General features: G+C 38.2%; 1 protein-coding gene across 1 annotated transcript in view; it reads left to right on the forward strand.

Moving 5' to 3' along the window:
- The window catches only part of PCOLCE2 (procollagen C-endopeptidase enhancer 2), a 21,120-nt gene extending 830 nt beyond the window's left edge, over window positions 1–20,290 (forward strand). Inside the window, exons 2-9 of the mRNA XM_030227289.2 lie at window positions 152–260; window positions 7,702–7,957; window positions 9,539–9,663; window positions 12,573–12,709; window positions 13,954–14,108; window positions 17,203–17,286; window positions 18,012–18,179; window positions 19,730–20,290. Of these exons, the coding sequence (XP_030083149.2) occupies window positions 152–260; window positions 7,702–7,957; window positions 9,539–9,663; window positions 12,573–12,709; window positions 13,954–14,108; window positions 17,203–17,286; window positions 18,012–18,179; window positions 19,730–19,866 (1,171 nt within the window). The 3' untranslated portion in view covers window positions 19,867–20,290. The remainder of the gene's footprint in view (window positions 1–151; window positions 261–7,701; window positions 7,958–9,538; window positions 9,664–12,572; window positions 12,710–13,953; window positions 14,109–17,202; window positions 17,287–18,011; window positions 18,180–19,729) is intronic.
- The last annotated feature ends 997 nt before the right edge of the window (window positions 20,291–21,287 follow it).

Raw genomic sequence — 21,287 nt, forward strand, 5'->3', positions numbered from 1 at the left:
CACATTAAATTGTACATTCTATGTCAATAGTGATTTTATGGAAAGGATTAAACATATTCCATGTTAGCAATGGCTTTAAATATTTAAGCTGTTGAGACAGTTTGTGCCTCTTATACAAGGAATAAATGATTTTTTTTTCTATTATTCTCAGGCCTACGTTTACATGTGGAGGAGTTGTATCTGGAGAGTCAGGGTTTATTGGGAGTGAAGGATTTCCTGGCGTGTACCCACCAAACAGCAAATGTACTTGGAAAATCACCGTAAGAATTTTTAATACCATGAAATCAGTGCTGAAGACAATGAACAGCTATTTGTTGTTAAACTGTGTTTTACATGGGGTAACATGTAATAATGCAATAATGAACTCAGTAACTCAAAGAAGCTCAGCTATCTGGAGCTTTTTAGGGTTGATGTAATATGATAATAGTGGCTGAAACAGAACTGGCCTTGCCTCATATCAGAAGCAAATTTTCATTGACTTCCCTGATGCACCTCTAATTGTTTTAAATTAACCCATTTACAAGCAAACATCTCCCCTTCTGTCACTGAGGAAAGCAACAGTGAGTTCTATCAAAGAAAAGATTTGAGGTGGTGAGTATGAAAAGCTAAATTTCTTGGCAAGACAACGTATAAAAAGGTTTCAGTCAAACCCAAAAAAAATCCAGGCAGGTTTGCTTGAAGTGTGCTGCTAGCAGTGTTCTGCCAGCCAGTACATCTGGAGTTTGTCATACAGCAGGATGATAGCAGTAGGGAAGTGTTGTTACATTTATAAATTACTATGTGAAATGGAACTGTATGGTACAATTGATATTTTGATGCTGAAATGAGACTGTAGGGCAGAGATATCATATTCATGGACAACAGATTCCATGAAACAACTAGGACTAAATACTCCTGTTGTAGATGTCCTGTGTCTAGAACCACAGACTCAGAGAAGGGGATGTGAGTGAATGATTACTTGTCCTCACATCTGCACAAAGTAAGTCCTCTGAAACTGCCCACCAAATTTCCTCTCCTTTTTAGACATGGTTCACCAAGAACTCTCTTGACATTGGGCCTACAGAAAAAATAGGATGGCATAAAAAAATAAGTTAGTCTGTGTGTTGACAGGATCACTAAAGACAAGTTCAGTTGAAAGACTGCATCACAGGCTAGGTGTTGGCAGGAGAATAGGATGTCACAGGATAATTGTTTCCTGCTACTATAGAGATGCTGACGCAGAGCAGGAGACATTGATCTGTTTACAATGTTCAATTTAAAACAACTCTCGTACCAAATGAGTGCTGTGATTTTAATCATTTTATCTGAGAGATCCCAGTGAAGCTGCAGAGTTGCTTTCTGCACCTTTCTGTTGCGTTACTATTGGGGACTAGTTAGAGGTTACCTTTGAGCCGTGTCTGACCTCATCCAGGAGAGGATGTGAAACATGGTGCATGCCCATAAACTTGCTTCCTTTCTGTTGAGGGGCTGAGGAGACAGCAATCAGCATGGCCCACCTTGCCATCTGAAGAGCAGATGCAAATTGCATTTGGAATCATACACACATGCCTTAAATAAAAAGGAAAAACATACAAAATTAATTTACCAGTATAACTAAGTATTAGATGTTCAAAAGATCAAAATTGAATCTGGAGGGAGATACTAATTTTGCTTATAACAGCATGAAGTTTTTACCACTAAAAAACTTAGATAACAAATGGAGGCAGCACTAAAGAAGCAATTACTGAATCATGCCATGTATCTGCCCTTCATATATGGGGGTAGAGGGAGAAGAGAACAAATTATTGTACTTGGAAAGTCCATGCAGAGTGCTTTAATTGCAGACTTTATGTGGCTGTTGCTAACAAGATGCCAACATCCAGGTGAGCCTGGGCACAGTGAGAAGCATTTCTACAGAGCTGTAGCAGAGCTGTGTCTGCACTTGAGCTTTCTTGACAATGGGAGGAACTCGATGGCTTCTGTCATTTCATGATCACCCTGACTCCCAGTGTTTTGCTGTGCTGCCATTTGACTGCCTCCTGCTTGTCCTCTGCAGTTTGCCCAAAGCCAGAGAAGGGCTGCACAACTGGAGTAGTCCAGGCTTGCTTGTGCCCTCAGCCCATTTAATGCCTGTTTTGTTAAAAGTAATGTTCACTTAGCCAAGCTGATTTTTTTTCCCCCATCAACTGTAGAATGCTCTGTGTCTTCTGGGTGTGCAGGAGGGATGCAGGGAAGGCAAGGACTAATAAACCTGCAAGACCAGGCCTGTACTCTCTTTAAAAAGACCATGGTTTACCAAACTGTGGCAAAATGGTACACTCAAGGGTCTGGTTAGCCTGAATTTATACCACAAAATCCTTTCACCAAATATTGCTGAGGCTCAGAATAGCTTGTAATAGCACCCAAGTAAGTAAGCCAGTTACACTGCCATGAAGAAATACTCTGTAGTTACTGTTAGTCTTCCTCATTTAGCATCTGGTCTTAGAAAGTGACTAAGACATTTGCCTGTCCGTTTTAGCCAAGGGCTGTGAACACCTTTCTGAAAACACTCTCCTAATGCAGGATCTGACAAGTCTGCAAGACTGATAGAGACGTTGATTTACTTTATGTCTGGGTCACGAGAAGCGTGAAGCTCTTGTTTTCTCAACCACAGAATTTCCTCATCTGCACAAGAAATGCAGAATGAGAGCTAATTCGTTCTTTAGAGGAAAACAGGTTTAGAAAACATTACAGGTAATACAGATAAAGCAATGTAGCATTCAAATATCATCTGAAATCTTTTCAATTAGTTTGTTAAAGCTGGAAGAGTCTAAGTCAGTTATGGTTCTGTTATTTCAAAAGACTGTGACTTTTTCAGCTGGCTAAAGAAAACAGCTTTTCTATTCTAAGAGCTCTAAGAAGTGTTCAGCACATGCTTGTGGTTCTATTACAGCCTTGGCAGACTACCCAGCAGCTTTTCACTGGCTTTGCTAAGTCATTTGTACAGCTATTTCCTTTCCTATAGTAATGTATATAGCTTTATCTGAAATATGTCCTATACACTTACTTTTAATACTCTGGAATCCTTCTTGGCCATCACCTCACAGAAATGTGTCACACAGTCCAAGAATCTGGACTGCTGTCCCATGTTTTTCCGGCAGACTGCTCAGTTCCCATAAAACTCCAACAACTTTATGTGCAACAATAATACTGAAAACTGTCAGAGTTATGTAAGGTTATGTTTTATAGGTTCAGGAGCTGCGTTCCAGCAGGTTTGCTGACAATAAGCAAAGTTTGAAAAATTTTCTTATCAGGGCAGTTGGGAATCTGCCCTGAGGGAGCAGAATATTTAAGATAATTTTTTCTATGTTTTAAGCATTCATTTTCCTATGTCATTGTAAAACTGCCCTTCCAGTTGAAAACAGGTCTTTACACATTGGTTGTATTGCTGGAAAAGAAAAAGATGAACAGAATCTAGTGCCCTTGTCAGGAAGAGCAAGCTAATACAAATTTTCAAAATTGGAGATGGAGATAGACAAGCAACTAGGCAGAAATCATGGTTCTTCCCAGGATGTAACTCCAAATAACTTCTACATTCATTCTCCGAAGAGAGAAATAATACATTTGGCTTGCAGGTCGTTGATGTATTTTTCAGCTCTACCTGGGACTGCTATAGCAAAGCTTACAATCAGCATTTTTGTATTAAACATATATCAGTATATATTCAACCCAATACAGGTTTAAAAGTTAGGCAAAATATATTTGTGAAAGTTGGCATTTAAGGGGTTTCCTCTCTTCAAAGTAAATAGTCTAAACCATGTAATTTTGATGAAGAGGACTTTGTATTCAGTCAGAACAGAAAAGCAGCATCACTACATTAAAGGTAACTGAACTTTGATTAACATATGAAATACCTGCAATGAATGATAAGAAAGAACAATCTCAAGACCTTATTTTGAGGTGTGTTGTATACATGAATAATTATGCCCTTCTGTAGAGGTCAGTAATCTACATAGATGATTTTAGGGAATTACGCTCTACAAAAATTCCCTCTAAAAATTTCTTTAGCCTTTCATAGGAGTAAGGCAGTAGTTCAGCATCAAAATTTTTGAACCGAAAGAAGTTCATATAGTTAAAATAAGGGAAGCAGAGAGTGAGTATGGGTCGGTTGCCCTCTTTGTGACAAGGAAAGGCAGAGGATGAAGTGCCTCTGTTATTTAAAGATACCAACTGGATGGATAAAACAAAAATAAGGCACACCCTGCAGAGGAAGCATCACATCATTCTTCCTTTGACTCCTCCCTCTTTTTTTTTTTTTTGTCTTTTCTTTTAAGAGCTGAATTCCTTCCAGTTCTTCCTCTGAGGTATCCCATCTTACTGCATCAGGCTCAGATGTGGCTCAAAGTAAACAATACTGAGTCATGCTGGCCTTTGCTTGCTCCCCCGTGTTTCTCATGGAACAATATTTTAAATGTCCTGGGACAATCACTGGCAGATTTTAGCTCATTAGTTCTCAACATTTAAAGAAGCAAAATGGTAGAAATCAAAGAAAAGCACAGTTATGCAAAGATGCCTGTATTTAGCACAAGATTTCTTGGGAGTACTGCAAACTGGAACAGCTGCTGCCAGAATGTGGAACCACCATCCTCTGTACTTCATTGTCATCTACTCAGACCACAAAGTTTTAACTGATTTAACATACTGGAACAAATTTGTTATTTTTGTGAATGACAAATATTTTAATAAGCAAGTATATTTTAAAAATAAAAGTAATAGCAGTAAGTAGTGACTGTAATTAAGGGCCTGCCATATTTCTTTAAATGACTTACCTCTCCAAATTCAGTTAAACATGAGCAAGGATTATTCTGACAACTAAAACCTGCAGCAGGCTCCACGTTAAACATTCGTGACCATGTGGCGGAGTTTTTCCTACACATTTTATTACAGACTGTCATGAAACAGAAGTCAGTACATCTGTGGGGAACAGTCTTGACCAAGTTCACATAGGTTAAGCTGACAGAAGCAGAGATTAAAAGCTACAATTAAATATATTTAGAAAGTATAGTATAGTGTAGTATAGTATAGCATAGCATAGTACAGTACAGCATAGCGTAGCCAGTGGTGGAGAGAGAAGGGAGCAGAACCCTGCACAGAATGACTGATATAATGAACCAGAAAACCTAAGACTTGAGTGAATGGCTGACTGCAGTTAGGGTTTGGCAGCTTTGCCAGCATCCTCTCCCTCCTGAGCAGGGGTCTGTCCCACGTCCTGTTTCCCTCTGTCCCTGTGAGGTGGCAAGAGAGTAGCAGGCCCAGGGGTAGAGTGAGTGCCTTGGGGCTGGTGTGAGTAAAGCAGTGCTGGGTCAGTGCTCTCCTGGACCAAAGCTGTCAGTGAGCACCATCAGCATTACTGAGTGCTAACCACTTGGCTAAATCTGAGTGCAATTCTACAAGGACAGCAAAATGACCTTTTTGTACCCCAGAAGCAACCACCTCTCACATTTCCACTTCCTTCTTCAAACTCTGGGAGAGAGCAGGTATATTCAAAGAAGCAATTCAGGCTGAGAAAATAGGGAAAAATCTCATAAGCATTGATAAAACTGTTTAATCTAATATGCTAGAGCAACTTTTGCTCAGCTTTCAAAAATAGGGGAAGGAAAAGGGGAAATATCTTAAAGATGGGCAAGTTTTAGCCAAAGCTGCAAGAAACTATTGTGGAATATATTGGACAAACTTAACTGTAGGCATGATAGTTTATTTTAAAACATGATAACCTTTAAAGGTCACCCTATTTGCATCCTATCATACCAGCTGTACAAACTTATGAAAATGATTGTTCCACCCCAAAAGAGCATATGCAATTTTACATACATACTTCTGGAAAAATGCTTCTGTCATCTAACTGCCTAAATTTGACTTTATCTAACTAATTTTACTGTCAGCACTTCTGAATTTACTTGTCCAGTCACACAGACTTTTGTAGTATAACCATAAATAATATTCAGATCTTCTGGCAGGAATACCAAATTCATTTTAGCTCATTTTATGTTAAAATGACCAAGCCTTAATGTTCCTTAGTGATTCAGACCAGAAGACAAGTGAATGCAGTGAGAGATGTAAATATGAGAGCAGTGATTCAAGGAATAAATTCAAGATTATGCTCACGGTGGTTTTGTAGTAGTAGCAGTGATGTGTACCAGCACAGGGGCCCTGAATGCATTTTTGAGAGACCTTTGAACTTAAAAGAAAGTTCTCTGAAACCAGCAGCAGGAACTGCAGTGGAGCTGGTCAGGAAGTGTGCACATGGACCTTGGGCAGCTGAGAACAGCTCAAGCAGAAGTCTGTCCTGCTGCAGGATCAGTATCAGCACTGGACATAAAAGCAGCCACATGAGAGAGTAACCTGAACACACCTACGGCATATTTTTCAGTACATCTAGAGCTGCTGCCTCTATCAGTATCTTCTGTGGGTTAAAGCAGTCACTTCCATTTATAGCACTTCTATCTATAATTGACAAGCAATTTTTAACTGTTGAGACTCAATGTTAAAACAGTTTGACAATTTCATATAGGAACAGTTTAGTTTTAGTTTATTTCAAACCAGTGTTTTAAAATGAGTCACTGTTAAGGAATCAAAAAAAATCATGAACTCTTAAATAACATGGCTTAAATATGAACTTAATGCAGATATATTAAGTGTATGTTTAAAGCAGAAAATTATAGTAGTGTCTCAGTAAAGCAGAACAGCTGCAATTATTTTAATAGCTAACCACTCTACCATGATATGGATTGAATGCAGATAATTACACTTGCCTGTCTAGGGTCTCTCTATACTTTAAAATACTCTTTCCCTTCTTCAGTTCTGTTGCACAGCATTAAGTGCTTTATTTGAATAGTTTTCACTTCTCAGTATGCTGATTTTTCTCTTAAAAGCTTGTAACTATATTCTAGGAAATGTTCTCCTCCTTGTAAATGATTATGTTGTCTTAATTTACATCCTTCTCTGTATTCTTGTCTCTTTTGCAATGTCCACAGATGCAGACATAAAACAAGATTTGCCCTGTCGAATGTTTCCTCAGATGTTTCAGAAAACAAAATCTCTTCTGTATTGAGGACACCCACTAGTGGTTCTTTTGAATTCTCTGTTTATAGTTTTACATTGTCTTTCCAAATATAATTATTTCACTGCAGCCACTGCAGCAATTAAATATTAGGGTTGTACAATGTTAGCCATGAAGTTTCCAATTTTACTTATAAATGTAAGATGTATGTCAGTAAATTAAAAAACCTCCTTCAAACTATGAAACTTGGTAACACAAATCATAGAGAGAGGCCATTTCATTTGTTTAAAATGGTAAATTATTTGTTCCATATTTTTTTCATATTCATCTCATCCTCATCCTCCTCACTTTGCTTGGTGACAGGGAGCTGCATGGCTGATTCTACACTTTCAGCAGAAAATAAGAGAAACACACCAAGTTGAACTTGTTTATAATTAACTGCATGAGCCTGACTAGCAGATGTGCTGGATCAGAAATGAGATAATGGCAAGAGATGGCCAGAGCCTTGTATTAAGGATTGGTCCAAGTTACTTTAAAAACTGCTGTGCCTGGAATACAGTTGACAAAAAGAGCTCATCTGACAGGAGCTGAAGGGTATGAAAACAGTAATGCAAACAGTGGGATCTGATAGATATGTGGTCACCCTTCCAGATGCATGTCTCCCTCCTTCCCTCTCTCTGCAGGTCCCAGAGGGAAAAGTGGTGGTGCTTTCTTTCCGGTATTTGGACCTGGAGAGCGACAATCTGTGCCGCTATGACTTTGTGGACATCTACAGCGGCCACGCCAACGGCCAGCGCATCGGCAGGTTCTGTGGCACTGTGAAACCAGGGGCCCTGGTGTCCAGCAGCAATAAAATGTTGGTGCAGATGACTTCAGATGCTAATACTGCTGGGAGTGGATTCATTGCAAAGTTTTCTGCAGCAGAACCACACGAAAGAGGTAATTAACCATTCTATATGTGCTGAAGACAAATATAACTCAGCTCTATCCAGAGCCACATTAATGCTTTAAAAGATGTGGTGCCAGAGATATTAAGGATTGTGCTATTCAACATACTTATTAATTACCTTGCTTAGCAAATGGCAAAGCGTAACTGTTTAGACATCTTAGTTCAGCAAGCACTAAGGAGAAAGGCTGACAAGTCTAAGAGTAGTGGAAGAACTGTACCTAGTAGTAAACTGGTAATAACTAGCCATTAAAAGGGCAAATGAAATTCAATATAGATAAATGTTGCATATAAGGGGAAGACACCCTAACTTTGTGCTCAGTACAGCAGGTTCTGAATTGACTCTTACTGTTTTGGAAGAGAGATCTTAGATTTTAAGTAGATAATTTATGAAAACAGTAGTTGAGTATTAATTCAGTGCGTAATAGGTATCAAAAAAGAAACATAAACTTAATAATTTTTAGAAAGAAAATAAAGACCAAACAACAGCAACAAAACCCACGTCATTATAAAACCATAATGCATGTACATCTTGAATAAAGTTTGCCTTTCTGATGTTCCCATCTCAGAACTGAATATGATCAAATTATCAGAAGGAATCAGAGACAACAAGTATGACAGAGTTAAAAGAGCATCACATACACAGAGATCAACTGCACAGCATTAACTTCTTCATGCTGGAAAAGAGAAAGTCAAAGGGACTGTAGGAGGGGGCTTTGAAGTCATGACTGGTGGGGAGGAAGTGACTGGGGACCTCAATCCATCTCTTTCAATATAAAAACCAGATGAGCAAGTGGCTGCAGAGGAAAGGAGAGGGTGATTTTTCTCTGTGGCCTGTGAAGCAGTAGAACACTGTACCATGGGACATTGTGGGTTGTCTGTTTCTGTCCTGGTTTAAAACCACTTACAAAAACATATCAAAGCAAAATTCATCAGGTATTACTAAACTTAAAGGCGTTGCCTTGTACTTGGGAAGAGTATGAACAGTGAGAGGCTGGGAGGTCACAGGGAGGTGGTATTGCCTAGTTAGTGACTCTTTTTCAAGGCTTTTGCTATTGGTATGATACCAGACTAGACAGGTTGTTTGGCAGAGGCAGTGCAAGTGATAATTTATCAGGCCTACCAGCTGTAAACTTGTATTGAACGATACAGTAAATAACTGTGCCCGGATATAGTTAATTTAACGAGAAGGTTCATAATAATATTGTAGATAAGGATTACACACCTGATGGAGATTTTAATTTGGAACTGAGGGCAGGAGATACGGATGAAAAAGACCCCTCTCCATCAAGAACACTCCACAGGCTGCAGTTCCTTTGGTTGTGCCTGTCGCCCCCACCATCGCTTCCCACGGGCTGCGGGGATGGCTCCTCCAGTACCTGCGGCTTCTCCTCCTCCTCCTCCTCCTCCAGTGTTTGCAGGAATGCTTCTCTCTCTCTGTTTTGCTGCCGTTTATTAGCTGTGTTTTCCCAGAGGTGCCCCCCACGAGCTGGGGCGGAGGGCTCGGCCGTGTGCCTCCTCAGCACGGCTGCCGCCCTCAGCGGCGCTCAGGCCCGCGCTGCGCTGCTTTGCAGGGGACCAGTACTGCGGGGGACGGCTGGAGAAGCCCTCGGGCTCCTTCCACACGCCCAACTGGCCAGAGCGGGACTACCCCGCGGGAGTCACCTGTTCCTGGCACATCGTGGCCCCGAAGAACCAGGTAAGGCCCAGCTGGCACAGCTCAGCTTCCAGCGCCTGCAGGGACCCACGCTGGCCGGGACACTGCGATGGCACCCGGCCTGCACGGCGGGCAGGGACACGGCCACGCTCCGGCCGTCCCGCCTTCCGCTCCCCCATCGCCCCAGTGACTCCTGTGCTTCCTCAGCAGGGCCACGCTCTGGTACACCCCCCGAAATGAAACCCATTAAAGCATCTGTGACTGCTGAGGCTTTTAAGCCAAGGAGGGTTTAAAGATTATTTTCTTAACTCAAAAAATTCCGTGCAAATGAAGTCAGGGCGTGTGATCATCTCAGCACCGAACGTGATGATGACCAATGCTGCATTTAAGTCTAACAGTGTTTGAGCATTTTTGGTGTTACTGCAGTTTACTACTGAGGTACCCAGGTAGAGCTGATTGAATTTAATAAAAGCAGTTTATTCTATTTCATATTTTGTAGGCTCCATCGCATAACATGCTTGCTTAATTAGCCAGATGCCATGAGAGCATCTGTTACCACTTCATTAGGAGCTGAGGAGATGTGACTGCAGACTGAGAGGGCTCTTGTGCCACGCATGGCAAACACAAGTGTGTTCCCCACACTGTAGGGCGAATCTCAATCCTAACTGCACATTTTCTGGTTGCTGCTGAGCCATCTGCTCTGTATCTTAGCAGGAGGTCTGCAATGATTGAATGTTTGGGTTGACAAGCATGTTTGGTAGGTTACTTTTCTTGCCACGTTCAGCTTTTAAAATTCATTTACATATAAAGATGACTTTCCTCTTCATCTTCCGCTCATGACTAATCCTTGAAATAAAAAAAGCTGCCCCAGATAAATATATTCTTCTGATCTTTCCTACTTTTGCATTTACGAAGACAGTTCCTCCCTTGAACTGAAGCAGTATGTCAGCTTAGTCTTTTCTGTATTCCTTTTTAATGCACATTCCTTGTTTGCTAGATACAGGCCATTTAACAATCCTGTAGATAGGCAGTGATTTTTAAACCCTTATCTGTAAACTGCAGATTACTTTTGGTTCTTTCCAAATGTCTCTAGATAAGCCTAAGAACTTTTCCTAAGCTCACAGAGATTTGAGAAAGGCTATATCAGCATAAAAATAAGGGCATTATATTCTGTGCCTTTTGATGACTATTCCACAGATCTACCTGTTCCCAAATATATATTATTCATGTACTGCAACAGTGGTTGTTTGCATGGAAAAAAGGCAGAATTTTAACAGTGCCATTTTCCATTAAGTAGTGAATAAGCATCTCTCTTCAAGTGCACAGATAAAGCTCCCCAGTCTTCCATTTGCCAGAATTTAGGTGGTGTTGTCTCTATTTCCCATGTGATCAATATAACAAGACACTCTTGTTTTGTTGCTTCAAATACAAACCAATAATTACCTTATTTATTACAGAAGATGAAGGAGCTTCTCCTGATCATGAAGAGCTTCTATTCTATCATGAAATACTTATCAGTGAAAGTGCACTTATTGAACAATAGTGAAGTAGATATTATGGCCTGCTGTTTGCCTGCTATGGGAAAATTTAGCATTTCTATTCCCAGTTGCATTACTTCTTTCTATACCATCTTTTTTGATCACAAGCATGTTATTCAGATGGGTATTCCATTTAAAGTGCATTTTTTTCATCATGATACTGAGGGTTTTGAAACAAGCCTGTTAGTCATCTCTGAAATCAAGTCCCCCAATGTTACTCATACTTCATGGGAAACAAAATTAACAAAATTATGCCTTAAATATCTTAATAGTGCAAAACTATATCCAAGCAAAACTAAGACATCAGGTGATAACAGGCTATCATTGCTATAAATGTAGAGCAAGATAACTTTTGCTATGTCAAATAAAGTACGTGCCATGTACAAATTACTTATTTTTCTTTGTACAATCTTAGAAGATTTAATACCATCTTTGTTTGAGTCAGATCTTTATAAAGGTTGATCTACAATCAGCATAAATCAGTCTTGTCATTCAAGCCTTATTTGTGCTATTTATGGGAAGGTGATTTAAATATTGCTGTGCTTCATCTAAGAAGCAACCTAAATGCATATATTACCTCTGTTTCCATGCAGCATTTAGGTTGTGATTCCCTTCCTTGCCACACATGATTGACAGAGTCATTCTGCAGGAATTCATTTCAGAGTAGTAAATTCCATTTCTGTTTTCTTTTACATTGTTGGGTTTTTTTTTCCTTAAGTAAAAAAATCCATAAATAAAAGTCATTGGAGATAATCTCATTAGTACTGGAAATACCAGTATGATAATAGTTCACATTTATTACTTGTAAAGCCTCAACAATTATGGAAATCTGACATGGAAACACTATTCCTTTCAGTACTAACTTTCTCTTGGGTTTAGTTTTACTATTTGCTAATTTTCTTTCTATCAACATTTTAATTTCTAATGTTTTTAATTCTGCATCAAGTATAGACAGCATTGGCAACCATAGTGATTTAGGCCCTGCTGTTAATGAAGTCAGTGAAATGCCTCGTATCAGCTTTGCCTTTGCTTTTTCTTTAGTGTATCTTGAAAGATGCAATGACATTAAAAGCCCCTTTTCTGTTGCTTACACTTGCTGTAGTTATTTTAAGAGCATTGTAACACCTAACACCTACTAACATTCACTCATAAAATAAGTTTATCAGAAGTTACTTGCATAGATTTGAGAAGAAAATGTTTTACAGAATATTAGAGTCATATGCTGAACTACTAGTTGGAGAGGTCACGTGGATTAAAATACTTTACAATTAAGTGGATTAAGGAATTTTACTTTACTGAAAGAAAATTAAAATTAAATAGTACTTATGAATATGAAGATGTCACTTACTACAAGAAGTATTAATAAATTCTGCATGTCAAAACCTAAATGACTTATTTCCATTTTCCTTTTAGCTAATAGAGTTAAAGTTTGAGAAGTTTGATGTGGAAAGAGACAACTACTGCAGATATGACTATGTTGCAGTGTTTAATGGTGGGGAAATCAATGATGCTAAAAGAATTGGGAAGTACTGTGGAGACAGTCCACCAGCGTAAGTAACTTCCTGTAGCTGGGAACTTCACTAGCACTGTGTGTCATTTTGCTAACAGTTCTGTCCAAGGCTTCTAAAAGATTTTAAGTTTTAAATTAAATGCAGTGTTTTGTACCTCCAGCTGAACATGTAGAAATTGCTTGGTATATTGTCTCTCTCTAGGTTTTCTCTATTTTCTCTCTCTCCATGACTAACCCTGGCTCCATCTGTGTTCTTTGCTGTCCCATAAGCCTCATTAGCCCACAGGGTAAAACCCCAGTGTAATCCCAGTGCTGCTGTACTGGTGTGTAATGGTAGCTGAACATTAACATAATTTGATTGTAGATACTGAGGGACAAGGATCCAGCTGAGCTCCCTAGCCCCTTGGCTCATTCCTCACTTTATCTGACTCATTTTCCTCTTGGCCCTTTTTAAAAAGACAGGATACACAGATCTTTCAGATTTGGCCTTGTAGTCCTGGTGTTCAGGAAGCAGAACAAAGCTCTTGGCAGCTGATAATCAGTGCCCTCCTACGTCCACAGGCTGTGTCAATACTGCAGCAAGGAAAGTCTAATCTGGGCAACCACCATGACAGCTGTAAATCCAGAGAATTCCAGTTAATCAGCCCCTTACTTTTGGTTAAGTCAGACCCAGCCATCAGAGTAAACTGATTTCTGATAATCTGCCAAAAAAAAGAGAAACAATGACAAGTTTTTACTTCAAGGACTTAATTAAGGGTTTCAAAGAAATCCTGGGTAATCAATGTCTAATCATTGACAAAAAGTGAGCCCACAGAAGTAATAACCCAAAACATTTTATTTTTGCTGGGTTTGTTGAAGAGTTGCAGAATCCAGTACTTAATGAATTTTCATATCCCTTCCAATGGTGCAATATCTTTTTTACTAAACGAAACCAAATTTTAAAACTTTTTTACTTCGTTTATGTAAAGAGGACTTCTTCAATGTATTTTCCCACTTTCCTAATGCGACCCCTTCCATTTCATGGAAATGAAGTTTGCAATGAAGTCACTGGGAAGAATTGAACAATACTCATATTGGCATAAACTTCAGTAATCAAGAGTTTTAGGTGATTAATGGAAATGAGTTTCATCCTCAAAACACCAGAGTGTGACATGCCAGCAAGGAATCATGTATTTTTCAGTATTAGTCTGGAGTGTTTTGGGTTTTTTTTAAGAATGTTATTCATGCTTTTTGGCTTTGACATGTGAAAGAATGGAAATATTTTATTTTGGTTTTCTGTTTTAGGCCTATTCTGTCTGAGAAAAATGAGTTGCTCGTTCAGTTTTTGTCTGATTTAAGCTTAACAGCTGATGGTTTTATTGGCCATTATAAATTTAGACCAAAAAAGTTACCCACAACTACAGCTCTGCCTACAACCACAACAGTCCCTGCTACCTCAAGTAAGTTTACTGGCTCTATTTCATTTCCTATAAAAATTATTTATTCAAGGACAAGGAGAGAGTTACAGAAATACAAAATAGAAATTGTATTAAAAACTGAAGTTTTAAGGTTTGTTAGTATTTTAAATGTTGAAGGAATTAATTAAAATTAATATACTCAAGGGAGAATATACTTAACATTATTAAAGGAAATCTATGCAGGCAAGAGTTCAGTGTAAAAGTAACTTACTCCACCTGAGAGAATTTTCCTGTCTCTTCTCAATTTTGGACAGTTAACTAGCACATTCCATAGAAGAATGGAGAAGCTAATTCTGTTTAATAAAATTTTCTGAATATTTTGGGAAATACTTTTATTTAAATGAACTCTTTCTTCTATACAAGTTGATATGTAAAAATCTTACTGTGTTTTTTAAGCTTTTAAGATCAAGCAAAATTGGTATGGAAGCCAACTGAGCCCTCTTCAGGTTCTGTCAAGACCCTGTCAATATGACACTCTCTTAGAATAATTTTTATTTGAAAGTATTTAGTGATTGGAACTTACAGAGAAATATGACTCACTAAAACTAAGTCTCCTTTTGTATTTAAGACTAGACAGCATATATGAAAGATCAGAGCTGGATTTCTCTGAAGAAATATACCAAAAAAATACCTTATTACTGAGATATTGAAGGGATAAATTCTTAGAATTTCTATAACCTGGATGTGAAGCATTTCAGATACAATTATAGCAGAAAACCAAATTATTGATGATGTTTTTGCGAGACATAACCTGATTTGTACTTAAAACACCTCACAAATCAGGGCAGCAATGGCTTGTTGGCAGGAAACCAAGAAGCTGCAGTGCTTTAATCCTGCTAATGAAAGTATTCAAAATAGATGAAAATAAACATGAAAAAAATGAAACCATAGTGACCTGTAAATCATTCTGATGTGACTCTAACAATAAATAATTCAGCTCTTCTTCACTCTAAAGCACTTGTTAACGACCTTGCAGGTTGAAACACTTGGTCTCAAGTAACCCAGGCTGTCAGGATCCCTGTTCAGGGTTTTCCACAGGCAAGAGAGGTGAAATTTACCAATTAACTCCAAATCAATTTTCATGACAGCATCAGTGATAGAAAATAAAAACATGCAGCTTCATCTGAGAGAGGACAACAGAGGCAAAGTGTTCAAAAGACTTGTCAGGCAGACAGAAATAAGTCCTTTCAAGGTGTGATCAATTTTGCACAGTGTAGGCATTTCTGATGTTCTGAACAAACCACAGCAAACCAAACCTCTACAGTTCAGTTACATTTCTGAGCAGCCATTTATATTCAGAAGTGTCCAGTTCAATGAGACGCATCTTACTATCTTGCAAATCAGATCTGTTTAAAATTGCACAGAACTCCAGGCATGAATAAAATATTAAACTTTAGTAGGCTCTTTCAAGAATTAATCAGTCTTTATGTAACATACAAATATTAGTACTTGCAGAAATAAATAAATGCTATAAATGAATTTGTAAAAGTGAAGATTAATCCATTAGTTCATGTTTTGCTAAAGTACCTTACAAACAATAGACAGCCTCTGCTGACAAGTCATAGCAAAGTTGGTCACCAACCAAAATTTATTAAACTGAAAAAAAAAAAAGAAAGAAAAAAGTGCCCTAAAAGATCCAAACAAGACTATTTTGTATTTGCATAACCCTAGTTTTAAATTTAGAAAAATCAGAGCACCTCAGTAAATTTTTGGCAGCTACCCTGTTGGCACACACCTGGGACTCATCTACCTGCTGGATTTTCTAACCTCCTACTATGGACTAACTTGGAAGACTCAAGAAACATTAAATTCTAGATTTGTGGTGTGCTGTGTGTGTCGTTGAGATAGGAAGCACTTGCCAGACCTGTACTATTGACATAGTAACTTGTTCTTTAAAACACTTTTCCTTGTGGGAGGCATTTAACTTTCTAAAGACTCAAATAACAAGAAGACTGGAGAAAGAAAGGAACAAACCAGCCCAAAATACATAAAAAACTATGAAGCCTAACCTTTAAACTTTGGATTAGAAAGGCAAAACAATGAGCAGTGCAGATCTTCTAACAGCCATGGCCATTGCAGTAAAGGCAAAGTAATGTTAATATCATTTAGTTCATTCTTAGAAACTTGGAAAATAATTCAATTAAAGAGAAGTACAAGAATAAAAGTATAAAATAATGATTGAAAGTTAGTCAAAAGTTATCTTTCAAAAAATGTTGGCTGAATAAAACTTTTGTAAAATGCTCCATTCTGAAGTAAAAAACTGCAAAGATACTTGTCATAACTAATTTAGTTTTTCTTGGAAATGAAGGTTATGTAGGGATTTGTGTTTTTAAAATCTGTCAGTGTCACCTCCATGTTTCCAATACCTATCTCACTGACTAATTCCAAACAAATCTGAAAAGGACATAAAAACCTTAAAGTACTGTGCATTCCACCATGTTACATGGAATGATGCACAGAAACTATGAACATCCACCCAAGGAAAAAGATGCCAAGTGTATTCAGTTGTTTATAAACAAAGCATTCAATTTCAGAAATGAAATGTCAGTCCCTATTGTTAAATCCATATTTCAAACATCTTGTTTCAAAATGTCATGAAAAGAAAACTATTCAACACTACCTGACATGAAGCTGTGTGAAAAATTTGGGAAAAAAAGGTCAGGAATGGAATTTGAACTCTGATCCCTTTCATCACAGTGCAGTAATTTCCAATAAAAGGCCACCCCCTCCCAGGGAAGTGTTACTGTAACATCCTGTTGGGGTACTCCAGGTGTTCTGCTAGGGCTGTATGGAAACAGCAGTGACAGGCTTCAGGTTCCACACACATCTTGAGTAACATCCCGTTCTCTCAGGCTGCTAGAACAGACACAGCTGAGACACCTGAAAAGATTGACTGGAGGTGACAGCAGAGAAAAGGAATATTGTTACTGTGGTGCTCATCCCTGAAATGCCAGCTCTAGCTCATGCATACATCAGGATTATTAATCTTTCTTCCTGTCTTTTTTTGAGCACAGTGCTTTTCATTTGTATCAAATGCTTCATTTCAATTTCAATTTACTTTTTTCCCTTCAAAAAGCTGTGAAACCTACAGTTGCCCTGTGCCAGCAGAAGTGTAAAAGGAGTGGGACTCTGGAAAGCAATTATTGTTCAAGCAACTTTGGTAAGGAAGCAAAGTTTCTTTTTAATTATTCATTCTCTACTGCGTTTTTAGACTCAAGAAAATTTTCCCAGATGTAGTTCTGGGTTTCCATTAATATATAGGCTAATATTTTTACACCAGCTTACGTAGGTATCTGACATCAGTATCTGTGTTTCACTCAGTACATTCTTGGAGATTTTCTGAAATAGGCACTGCACATCCTAGGGAAGAGAAAGTGTCTTGATTTTCATACTGAGAGGTCTTTGGGAGACATGATGCTAACTAGAAATCTGTAACTGCATTCACCTGAAATAAGTAAGTTTGTATTAGGCCTCAGGCAGTTCAAAATCTAGTTCTTAGGGCATTAACTATTCCCTGCTACTCATCTGTGAGTGTCAGAGAGCTGGGAATTCTGATTTTGGCTAGAAGAGTTTCAATTCAACTTGTCCACAATTTGAAAATGACTCATTAAATGTGGTATCAAATTGTACAGTTTAACTGAAATCAGAGAGCTGGGCTTGCATGAGACTGACACATTGTAGAACAGTTTCATATATGGTGCCACCAAAATTTGACAGTAGTAAGTTAGTTATTAGCAGTGATATTCAGATTTTTAGTAAGTGTTCCGAGTACTTTTTGTTTCCTTATTAGGTACTAATGTACTTAATAAGTTTTTATGATGCCTCAAAATTTTTGTCTAAAAATAATTAAAATGTACCAAATATATCAAATGTCTTTTCTTCTAGTAATAACTGGAACTGTAATCACAACAGTAACACGGGCTGGCAGTCTGCATGCAACAATATCCATCATTAATGTATATAAGGAGGGAAATTTAGCAATCCAACAAGCTGGCAAGAATATGAGTGCCAAGATTCTTGTTATGTGTAAGCAGTGTCCTCTCATCAGGAGAGGTAAGTACACAGTAATAACTCCTTTATTGTTTATAAAAGATAACAGTTATAAAAACTACTATTAGAAGTATGCCCACAAAAATCAAATAAATTACCATGGTTTTTTTCTCTAATCAGCAGTTAGTACTAAAATAAATTTAAAATAACCAGCAATCCAGGGTTTATTGCATTTTTATGTTTTACTGGAAAAGGATAAGTCTCACGTAGATCACAGGAGTTTGAAAAACTTTTTTCTTTAAAAGCCACGTGATGCAAGATAAAATCTGATTTTCAGCTTCATTTCTCAGATGAAGCTGAGATAGATTTTGTGTTTACATGTATGTATTTTGGAGCTAGTTTTTATACACAGCTGTTTATAAGGGAAAGACAACAGCCTGCTAAACCTGGAAGAGCGGTATCTCACAGGAAATGGCAGAATCAAGTTCCACTGTTGTGTATCTCCTGAATGTATTTATAGCTTTGCAGAAATACTCATAGCATTAAGCCCACTTTGTATCTGCAAACAGCCAGTACTGCTAAAAGCTGCCTTAAGTAATATACAGAGATCAACCAACATAAATTCCAGTTAATTGTGGTAAAGGTGTTAAAAGAAATACTGAGAGCATTTTTTATTGAAGTAATTAAGTAAAAAATAAAACTGTTTTTAGCTTTGCCTCATAAGTAAACAGGTAGAACACAAGAACATAAACAGAGTCATAGCAGGAAACAGTCAAAGTAATTTAATAAGCATCAAAATAACCCTGATATCATTCCAGCTACTACCAGTGCTTAAGCATATTAACTCAAAGTGGGCAGTAACAAAGTGAAAAATCATGATCAGAAATTAGCTTTTGCCTTTAGTTATCTGAAAACTACACACAGGGAGACGTAATAATGTCTCACTTCTGTTTCTCATCCTAAATCTCAATGAATTATTTAAGAGTCATTACAAACTATCTAAACTTTTCTGTTTATATCCCTCTGATAACATTCCTTCCAGCCCAAAACCTTGCAAATCCCCAACCCTTCTAAGGCATAAAAATACACAGATCTAACTGAACTGTCCAAAGCCAGGTCTTACCATTCATTGAGTCCACCTTGCCTGAATGCTTCTGTATGTGTCTAGAAAATGTTTACATTTCTGAGGAGGGAAAGGGAATGAGAGGCTTTAAGAGCATTACTGCTTAAGGGCATTAACCTACAAGCTGAGCAAATGTGAAAATATGAAAAATTAATCAGATATATTCCACCCTGGGTGACAGTGGTTAGGTTATCCAGTGTTGATGGGCACTTGTAGTGGCTCTCAGAATTGACAGTCCATGTTTAAAGAGTATCCCCTATATATTTAATTATGTAGTACACACTTAGCTGTGCATCTGCTTGGTTTTTACATAACTCTAGTTTGTGGTGTAACAAGCATGGCAAAGATAGGTAAGGGAGTAAATGTTGCAGGTAGGAAGGAAGAAATGTTGGAAGGCATTGTGAAATGAACAGAAACCGCAGGTCAAGAACTGTACTTACCAAATGATGTCCCAGATTTCTGTCTTGTAATCTCATTCTCTCCTTTCTAGGTTTAAACTACATCATCATGGGCCAGGTAGAAGAAGATGGTAGAGGCAAAGTCTATCCCAACAGCTTTGTCATGAGTTTTAAGACTAAGAACTCAAAGATCCTAAATGCCTTGAAAAACAAAACATGTCAAAAGTGAACTCTGCAGCTGTGTTCTATCATCTGTCTTGAAAAATCATTTTAACTTAGCATAAGTCATGGAAATACAAGTGACTGCCAACAGTATGACCACGCTGACCCCTCCTTCCCTCATGTCCACATAAGCACAGCTGGCACAAAGTAAAATCCATTCCATGTACAAGATGAGAACAGACCCTCCTAAGGCTGAAAGCCGAAGGTTTGCAGCACAGCATCTGATCTCAAACATACAAATTCCAGTTACTTGGAAAATGTTAATTTATAGCTGTCCAATTTTTTAAGGAGTTTTGTATGTAAAATAAGAATTCTAAGTGCAATATTTATAGCAACTCAGTTCAACTTAGCTTTTTCTCTAAAATTGTTTTATTACATGGATTTCTGCATTATTATCAGTGCTTAATAAAATATTTTAAGATTAAATCATCCACCAACTAGTTATTAATTATTTATAAAGTGAGGCAGCTAAATATAGAAACTGCTTTTTGATCATTTACATGCTTTTGACGGTTGGGGCCTTGCACATTGTAATTGACACTACACTTCCTTGCTGATTAAGGGTTTGATTTTCCTTACATGGAAGTCAGTGAATCATTGACCAGAACAGGAACTCTTCAAACAATTAGACAGCTGTAAACCAGCACCACGCTTTTCTCCATTGATGACTATCTGCTTAGTAAATGTCACCATTAAGTTCTCTAAGGTAATAAGGAAGAGGAAGGTAGGAATTAATTTAGTGGTGGTAAGGTGCATATAGAATCTAAGATCCCTTTAAGTCTTGTTTATAAATACCAGACCAGAGTTGTTTGGATAATCTGTGACCATGGGCAGGAAACCAGTGCAATAAAAGAGTCCCTACTGGAAGTACCCATTGCTTATTCCAGCAGGGGAATGCAGATTGCCATTCCCTTCACTGATGGATTCTCACACGTAATGCCAAGCGGCACTGCCCCAGTGTGCAGCTCAGCAGCACAGCAGCCTCTCTTCCAAAGACTTATGGGTAGCTGGGCTGGGGACAAAAGGATCAGAGGGGGGCACAGAGGTACAAAGAGGCTCTGCTGGCAGCTCACATCCAACAGCTCAGTGCTGCAGCCACACTTCACAGATTGCATTGCCCGACTGAACAAACCAAACAGCATTTCTTTGTGGAACCAACAGCAACATTTGTTTGCAAAGCAGACGTAGTTTTGTAATTTTAAAACTTTTAAATCAGAATTTTCATTTTCCAGCATTAATTCCTATGCAGACTAAGGGATTTTATGCACAGTGCTCTCTGCATTTCTTGGCAGCAGCCTGGGGAAAAGCAATGTGGGAATCATGCTCCGAGCTGTCTTGAACTACCACAATCTATTTTTATTTATGATGACATGCCCATCTGTCACGCAGCTTTTTTCAGTGAGGCAAGAAAGGACTGGCAGCTTACTC

The sequence above is a fragment of the Serinus canaria genome, chromosome 9 (assembly GCF_022539315.1).
Source record: "Serinus canaria isolate serCan28SL12 chromosome 9, serCan2020, whole genome shotgun sequence".
NCBI lineage: Eukaryota > Metazoa > Chordata > Aves > Passeriformes > Fringillidae > Serinus > Serinus canaria.